The 8223-nt window shown below is 35.0% G+C and overlaps 1 protein-coding gene across 2 annotated transcripts; it reads left to right on the top strand.

Moving 5' to 3' along the window:
* The first annotated feature begins 1863 nt into the window (after positions 1–1863).
* On the top strand, positions 1864–6559 carry LOC115984499. Of its 2 annotated transcripts, none has more exons than XM_031107527.1 (6): positions 1864–1999; positions 2637–3593; positions 4493–4555; positions 4649–4857; positions 5339–5438; positions 6073–6559. In XM_031107527.1, the coding sequence occupies exons 2-5, from the start codon at positions 2801–2803 to the stop codon at positions 5411–5413; spliced, it is 1140 nt and encodes a 379-aa protein (XP_030963387.1). In that variant the 5' UTR covers positions 1864–1999; positions 2637–2800; the 3' UTR covers positions 5414–5438; positions 6073–6559. The 2 variants fall into 2 exon arrangements, with proteins under 2 accessions (XP_030963387.1, XP_030963383.1); XM_031107523.1 differs by having other exon boundaries at positions 6002–6558.
* Positions 6560–8223: the final 1664 nt, after the last annotated feature.

Raw genomic sequence — 8223 nt, 5'->3', positions numbered from 1 at the left:
TGCTTTAAATAAGTTATGTGGGGGTACGAGGATCCAAAACAGTAATAAAGTGGGCAAGGTTGTTTCCGAGGAGGGGAATTTCATGAGGAGTCTTTGGAAAAGAACTATTTTTCTAATAAAGGAGTTCGGGATATTGTTGTTGAGAAAAAATACCAAGAACCGAGGACTCCATATTAACCTCGGAAGGTCGAGAATCAGGCATGTAGGAAGCATGGTGCAATCCCAAGGGAGACAAAGGTAAATTGATATAAAACAAGGAAGAGAAGAAAAAGGAAGGACAAGACAACCATCCCCTCCACATTAAATGCACCACAACCACTTAACTGGACGCATTAATGGAAAATGACCCTGAACAGTGTCCTACACAACTCATATTATTGTGTAAAAACCTTCTAGCAAGGCCTTGATGAGACAATTGTTAGGAGAGTTTAATCATAGCCCTCTAAATGTAAGATTTAGATGCATTCTTGTTGAGTTATATAAAGCCAAGAAGCGCCTAAATCAAAATGGTAGTGAGATTTTAGTAGAAGGAAAAAAAAAAGTGAAAATGAAACCAGCCATTGTACCTTCTTCCTCGGACAAAATTCGAGGACAAACACTTAGTCAATTCTCAATCTATTTCGTTAATTGTTAAGTTCCAAGATTGTCATCTTTTGTTATAAAAGGGGTATTTAATGTTGACCTTGCATTCCATCTTTAAAAATTTATTGTGTGGGTAACATAGTTTCCATCTTTTCTTTTTCTGCCCGCCACAAGTTACATTTGCTGGGACTTGCGGTTTTTTTTTTAATGAAAAAAAAGGATTTTTGCTGGGACACACAATTGAACCCACACAACGTACTCCTATTCTAATACCTGCCGTTATTGAAATGTACAAGTTATTCATACAGTTCTTTATTTGAATTAATTTTTTTAAAAAAAAATATATTTTATATAATGTTATTTAAGTTAAAGTCGAAACAAGTCAGCCGTCCTGTTAAATTGGCCGAAATTATTAGTTTTAAATTTTTAATGTAACTATCATGGCTTTAGATTAAATTTAACACCCATACAAATATATAATTATTATATTTTAAAATCCACCATACTTTAAATGGCAAAGTGATGCACTTCTTTTGCGTAAGGTAAGGTCAGATTTGGACAAAAGAAAGCACATTGAACGGAATAACATCTACTATATAATATCAAATTCAGAAAAAAACATGCATATAATATATTGTTATAAAAGTCTACACTTGGTTTTGCGGGTGAATCATGCATGCATTCTAACAATCATGAAAAAAAAGATGAAAAAAGCAATTTTATAGACATGATAGGATTGAAGCCTATGGATTGATCCTTATTATCAGATATACATTTGATTCCAAATTCCTTATTTGACCACAAAAAGTTGTACTAATATACTGTACCAATTAAGCTAATTGAAACCTACTCATTCATTATTATTAATACAATTATTGACTCAGAAGAACAGATGGTAACATGTTAGCAAATACCTGGATAATAAAAAATATGCCTGAAAAACATCAATTTATCATTTTTGGTCTAAGACTCTAAAGGTAGAGACAGATATTGAGAATCTGAGATAACTAGATAAGAATGATCCAGCCAAAAAAGAAAAAACTCACAGATAAGAATGAGGTTATAGTGTGTGATGAGGCCTGGTTAGGATTTTGGGCCCAAGGTCAGCATCTCATATTGGGCCCAAACTAGGTCAATCTGAAGCCCATGAATCAGCATATTCTATTCTTTGTCAACAAAAAACGTAAAAAAATATAATAAAAAAAAAACCGGGAAAATGAAAAAGCATTGGCGGGAATCTCATACATACATAGTATAAAAAAAACAGGTACATGGCTGGTCTGTGCATCAGATTTGAATTCTTAAAAGTCGAAGACCAAACAACTCTCCCACCAAACCAAGTACTATAACTCTTCATTACCTTAATTTCTTCGCAAATCTCTGCTTCTGATCCACCATTGTGTTATATCTTCATCAGGTCAGTCAGGTTTTTTTTTTTTTTTAGGGTTACTCAGCTAATGTTGTTTGCGGTCAAGAGCTAAATATACATGGGAAATTATCAAAATGTTTTATTTTTATTTTTACCAGTATTTGTTTGTTTATTTTTTGATTTAACGTGCATGGAGTTTATATAATGGTTGATTAGTGTGAACTATGTTGTACATCTTAGATTTGGTGGTTAATAACTGGGTGTGAATTCTGTTTAAGTGGAACATTGGTTCAATATATGCTTTTCTAATTGCAACTTTCTTTACTTCATTGGTCATTTAGAAAGCTTCTTAATGTGTGTGTTTGTTGAAAAGGAAGCCAAAATTTTTAAGGGTTTTCTTTTCTTTATCTTGTGATTAAGTGTGAAGTGATTAAAGAAATCTGTTAAAATTATGGTTAAATGATTAAATTCATTTTTTCCCCCAAGTTTAAATTTTTAAGACAATCAGTAATTTATCAAAGACCTATTAAAAAATGTCACTATGTTAGTAAGCTATATAACTTGGGAAATTTGGATCCTGGTTTTTGTAGTATCATATGCTCCTTCATAGTTTGTTTGCATTTGTTAATTTGAGTACTCCTGTTTTTGCTAGTTGGGTGTAGTTTGAGACTGTGAGGTGTTGCAGGTATTGGGTGCTGTCATTTCAAACCTTCATAGTGCAGAAAAGTCACACACAACAAGTTTGCCTTGGTGAACAAGACAAGAAGCCTCAGATTAGTGAGGGCTTATAAGCAACTTCTGGTGTGCAATTTCAAGAAGGAACATAGAGGAAATTGTTGCTAATTGTGTATGGATTGTAAATTTGAAACCCGGCTCAGTGACAATGCAGGGTTTGGAAATTGTAATGCTCTTTTGGAGAAAAAGGACCCTATGAAATTGTGGCAAGAGATGAAACAGAATGGTTTCCTCTCGCCACCTGCTTTCACACCAACACCAAACAAGCGTGCTAGCAAACACAAAAATGAAATGCCCAGTAGAAAAATGAAGTTTGCCAAGATAGAACAGACTAACAGGTTTACTGAGGTTACAACACGAAATGGGTTGCTTGATGAACTGAATCCTGGGATTATGAACCACTTAAGAAACAGCAAGGTTGCAAAGGTTAAAAAGGTAGACAAGTTCAGTATGGTTGCTGCACCAAGTGGATTGCTCGATGAACTGAATCCTGGGATCATTAGCCGCTTAAGAAACAGTGAACAGGTCTATTCAATAATTTGGGCCTTGGTTAGAAGTGAGATGTTAGAAAATACTCAAAGCAAGCAGGAAAGCCGATTTAAAGAGGAAATCTGGGATGATGATGTGAATGACGGTTCAAATACAGTATCAGTAGGCAGACAAGTCAGTGGATGCTCCATGTTTCTGACTAGGCATATGCATATGAATTCAGAACACGGGGGAGGGGTTGATGATATGAGTGTAGCAGTGAGAAAAGATGAAGATGGGTTTGACAAACATGAAGTAAAGTCATGGTCATCTGTAACCACGGCTTCAGAAAACGCAAACTCTAATGATGAAATTGTGTCATCAGAGAATACAAGCTCTCAGGAAGAGTCAGCAATGGTTCCTCCTTTTGATCGCACAGGTAAGGTGTGACCAAAATTAATAGAGTGATTCTCATGCTTATTACTTTTCATTAGTCATATATCATTATCTTAGTGAAGGCTGGTTGGAAATGGAAAAATCTATGTAAAAGGAAATACCAAACACCTATGGCCATACAAATTGCCACTGTCAACATAAGTCATCGTTTGTTATTTCAAGTATTGCAATTGCTTAGAGTCAGGTTGCCTTGTCAACTGAAGCCTTACTCTATACTAAAAGCTTCTACTGGGCTAGCTGGAAAAACAAATACAGTTAGTGTCAGATTCTTTTTAAGAATGGAATACTTGCATTTCCAAGCTAGGCATCCAGAAAGGGGTCATTCAATGGATCTGGCATGATCTTAGCAAGCATATCAACAGGGTTGCTTATTCCTTTCCAATCCACAGTATTACATTTTAGAGATTATGCAAACTTGGGGTAGGTTTCTGGATTGCACTCCGCCATTTTGGCCTGTTTCCTTCTTAACAAGGTTTTAATTCGTAAATTTAGGACAACCCCCAAGGGTGGAACAATCGGCTGGGGACCAAATCTCATGAAGTGGAGGCCATTAGTTTAAATCTCTCCTTTCTCCTCCCCTTGGGGTCCAAAACCTATATAAAGAATGTAAACTAGGACTCAAATGAATCATTGCTCTCAAGCTGCAGTTTTCTCTCTTTTTCACACCCTATAATCATTGCTCTATTCAATGATTGTTGACTGATTGTACTCCAAGTCCATTCCCACTCTCTCTCTCTATGCTTATATTACTTGGTAAATAAAGTCCAAATAAAGTGCCAATATCAGATGATTTTCTTCAGATTATGATTTTTTTTTCTAATACTGACTATCAGAAAGCATATGACATCTTAAACTGATTTGGATTTCATCCTTGCTTCCCAGTTGCAAATCTAGCTTCTCAATGGTTGGTTCTCCTTTGCCAGAATATCAAAGGGCGCCTTGCAGGTGCATATCACTCTCTTGAAGCTTCTATGAACATTAGTGAAAATTGTTAAACTTAATATTTATGTTTATATAACTTCCCGTTTGTTTGTGCAGCACTAAAGCGTAGTAGGATGAGAGTCAAGGATGTAATCCAGGTAGAACTGCCTTTTCTGGTATCAAAAGAGTCCTCACCTGTTAAAGACAATGACCAATTATCTTCTGTGGAATGTCCCATGAGTACAATTCCTTACATGCATCAAGCAAAGTGGGCTGCACTGTTTGATCAGATGGATAAAGCACTTTCTGAGGAAATGAATGATCTAGTAAGTTCAATAGGACTTAATATTATTGTCCGGTGTATCATCTTAGTTCCTAGGTGATTCTGAACTGTGAAATGTATGCTTATTTGGTTGACATGATTTACTTCCATGGTCAGAACTTGAAATGTGCACTGCCTGAAATGAAAAGAAATGGGGGTTGAATGTAGATTTATAATGGCTTTGGCTTAAAATATTTCTTTATGAGTTTCACTTCCACTACTTATTAAATCACATAATAAAGTGTCATCTGTGTATTTCTAGATACATAAACAAAGTCCCATACAAGCATATTAGTGCTGAAGGTAAAAAGGTTTGTGGCTTTTGCTTTTGGTGCTTTTGGATAACATTTTCTAATAACAATTTATGCTTCACATTTTCTTCTTGAAGAATGCTTTATGGATATCCTAGAATTGAAGGATTATTTTTCATGCAAATATTAATTTTGAGAGGGTATTTTAGTTGGTAAGCTGGACTTTTATTTCAGGAAATCTGGTTGAACCAAATTGAAGAAATGCAATTACATGTGGGTCAATTGGAATGCAAGACAGATATCAGCTGACAGGCATAAGAGAGTGCAAAACTAGGTATTGCCTTTTAACCATCAACAAGTGCCTCCCCCCCCCCCCCCCCCCCTTCCTTCTCTCTCTAAAAAGAAAACAATAATAGTTAGATTTTTTATTCAAATACTCAAAGAGTTAAAGTTCTCAAATATTGTGTGATAATTTTTCATTGAGCTGCTTAACACAATTTTACATGAAAGAATGATATCTAATTATAACTTAGAATGTTAAGAAGTCTAAAAGAACAATTGAATCAAGAATCTTTTCTATGGTGTTCATGTAATCCTTTCTCAGAAAACATTGAATTTTCTAAACCATTTACGAAGACTCATGTGCAACTCTGCAAGTCTGTATGAACTATGAACTGCCAAGTCTTTCATTAATTTTCCAGAAGTTCACATTCCATAAGTTCTTTAATTTGAATATTATACTCATCTAGATCCTGTTTAGTATAGATCATGGGTTTAACTCTAATAATGACATTGGGATCTTTTAAGAACTTGTTCACTTGTGGAGTGGAAAGTTTAGTTTGACCAATATTATATGCTATACTTTTCAACTTATTGGGCTATAATTTATTTCATCAGTTTCAGAGATTTCAGAAGATTGTGTGAATTTTCATCACATATAAGACGAATAATCTGGGTCTTGTTGGCAGTGGTTGGAGATGAATCTATACAGCTGAATCACTGATCGAGATCATACAAGCGTAATTCATTGTTGCCCTTTGTAAAGTCCTGGAGATTATGCACTAGGCTGGGTATTACTTCAACTTAAAGCCATGAGTTTCCCATTCACTAATTGCCATGTTCTGGGTAGACCTACAATGTTTTCCCATTCTGGCTTTAATAAGTTCTTAGAGACCACGAGACTGGCTTCATATCATCTCTCTCTAGTATGTACAGTTGCAGCTCATTGATCTGTTTTTCAAATCTTTTTTAAATGTAATAATAATGATTTGGTCAGATTTTCTGAAACGAAATATAATCAAGGAATCCTGTGCAATGGTTTGGGTTGGTCTCTTTTTTTTTATTGACACGTCCTTTGGAACCATAAATAGCTGGTTGTGAACAAATTGCTAGGTTAACTTTTGCCCTGGGTACCTTTTGCCCTTCTTTCAAGCCAAATGTGTTACATAGCCAAATGTATCCGGTATCAAAAATTCAGTCTCTAATAAATTATTTAATTATTCAAGAGATAAATTGTTTACTTCTGCTATTTACACTCAGTAATGAACAAAGTTTGGTCATTAATTGTTTAGGCTTGACTTTATAAAAATCTTGTTTGTGTTCGGTTTGTTTATAATTGAGTTAAACTTGCACTTAATTTTGAAACTTGATTAACAAAATAGTCAAGTTTAAGAAGGTTTTTTTTAGTGAACAAGCTTGTGAACACAGGTTTTAAGGTTAAATTAGTGGAGGCTTGAGTTAAGCTTTTTAATAAAATTTTGTCATGGGTTTGATAAAAAAAAAAACTAAAAAATATCTGAACATATGATTCTCTCATTTGCAATCTTATCGTGCCTATTCAAGGCCTAGGCTTTAGGTCCCCACATGTCCCAAATTTTTTTTTAAAGGTTTCAACGCCCCCATTAAACAAACAAAAGGTCCCAAAATTGCAAAAAAAAAAAAAAAAGATCCAAAATTTGTAGAATGATAGCTATTTTTTTAAAAGAAAAAAAAAAAGTGAGTTTGACATTTCTTTCCCTCATTTCAAGATATCATCATGAGACGCTCTTTCATTAGATACTAAGCAGAGTGGACTAATAAATAAGTTCCCATAGTGAGAGTTAAGTGAAGGTGCTGTTCCAGGGGGGAAAAACAGATGGTTTAGCACCAATGTATCTTGCATCTTTAAGAATGTTCAACATATATATATATATATATATATTCAACATATATATATATATATTCAACATATATATATATATATATATGCATGGTTGAAGATTGCTTTAGTTTGTAATTAGCTTTGCAATTGTGTACATAAACTACATGTAGTTGTAAATAGAACATCCTGTAGCTTAGTAGTATTCATATTTGGTTAGTTTGTTAATATTGTAGCTTAGTTTGTTAATACTGTAGCTGCCACGTGTATAGAAGCTATAGGTTGTATAGTTAGTTTTTCTGTTACAGTTTTCCCTCCTCTGTATCTAGTATATAAAGAACAGAGCAAGCTAATTATCAATACAAGAAATTCATTTCACAATTCTTGCTTCTTGCTCTGTGTTGAGGTCTAAAAAAAGATCATAGTGAAGGAAGCCCAAAAAGAATGAGTCAAGCCCAAAAAGAAAAATTAAGCTAAGCCCAAAGTAGCAGATACAGGAGACCCATGAGGGAATAAAAGAAAGGCCCAAAGGATCCTGAAGCCCAGACAAAGAAGCATCCAAAAAAGAGAACCACGGCAAGGGATAAGAAGCAAGGATCTTCAGGAACCTTCAAGAGGCGCGAATCCCTCCAGGCACAAAGACAAAGGAAGACTAGGACAGCTTGAAAGAAAAAAGACAGAAGAAGAAAACAAGAAACAAAAGCAAAAAAGAACGCAAACGCCAGTAGAACCCAGCGACCTCTCATGGCACAGACAGAAAAGGCCTCGAGGAACCAGAACAGAGAAGCATAAAAGAAAGAATGATAACAAGCGGCTTTCAAAATGGCAGAATAGGATTCCGCCCAGATGGGAAAGAAAAGGGAAAAGTGGAAAACGCCAGAAACGGGGATGCCGAGAAGGGCATACCTCAGCACATCCCAAAGAAGATGGCCAACCAGGAACTTTCAAAAGAATCAGAGCTGAAAGAAGGAAAGAATGAGAA

This window comes from Quercus lobata, chromosome 1 (genome assembly GCF_001633185.2).
Source record: "Quercus lobata isolate SW786 chromosome 1, ValleyOak3.0 Primary Assembly, whole genome shotgun sequence".
In the NCBI taxonomy this organism is placed as follows: Eukaryota; Viridiplantae; Streptophyta; class Magnoliopsida; order Fagales; family Fagaceae; genus Quercus; species Quercus lobata.
The sequence above is the reverse complement of the archived record's forward strand: the minus strand, read 5'-3'. Positions and strand labels throughout refer to the sequence as shown.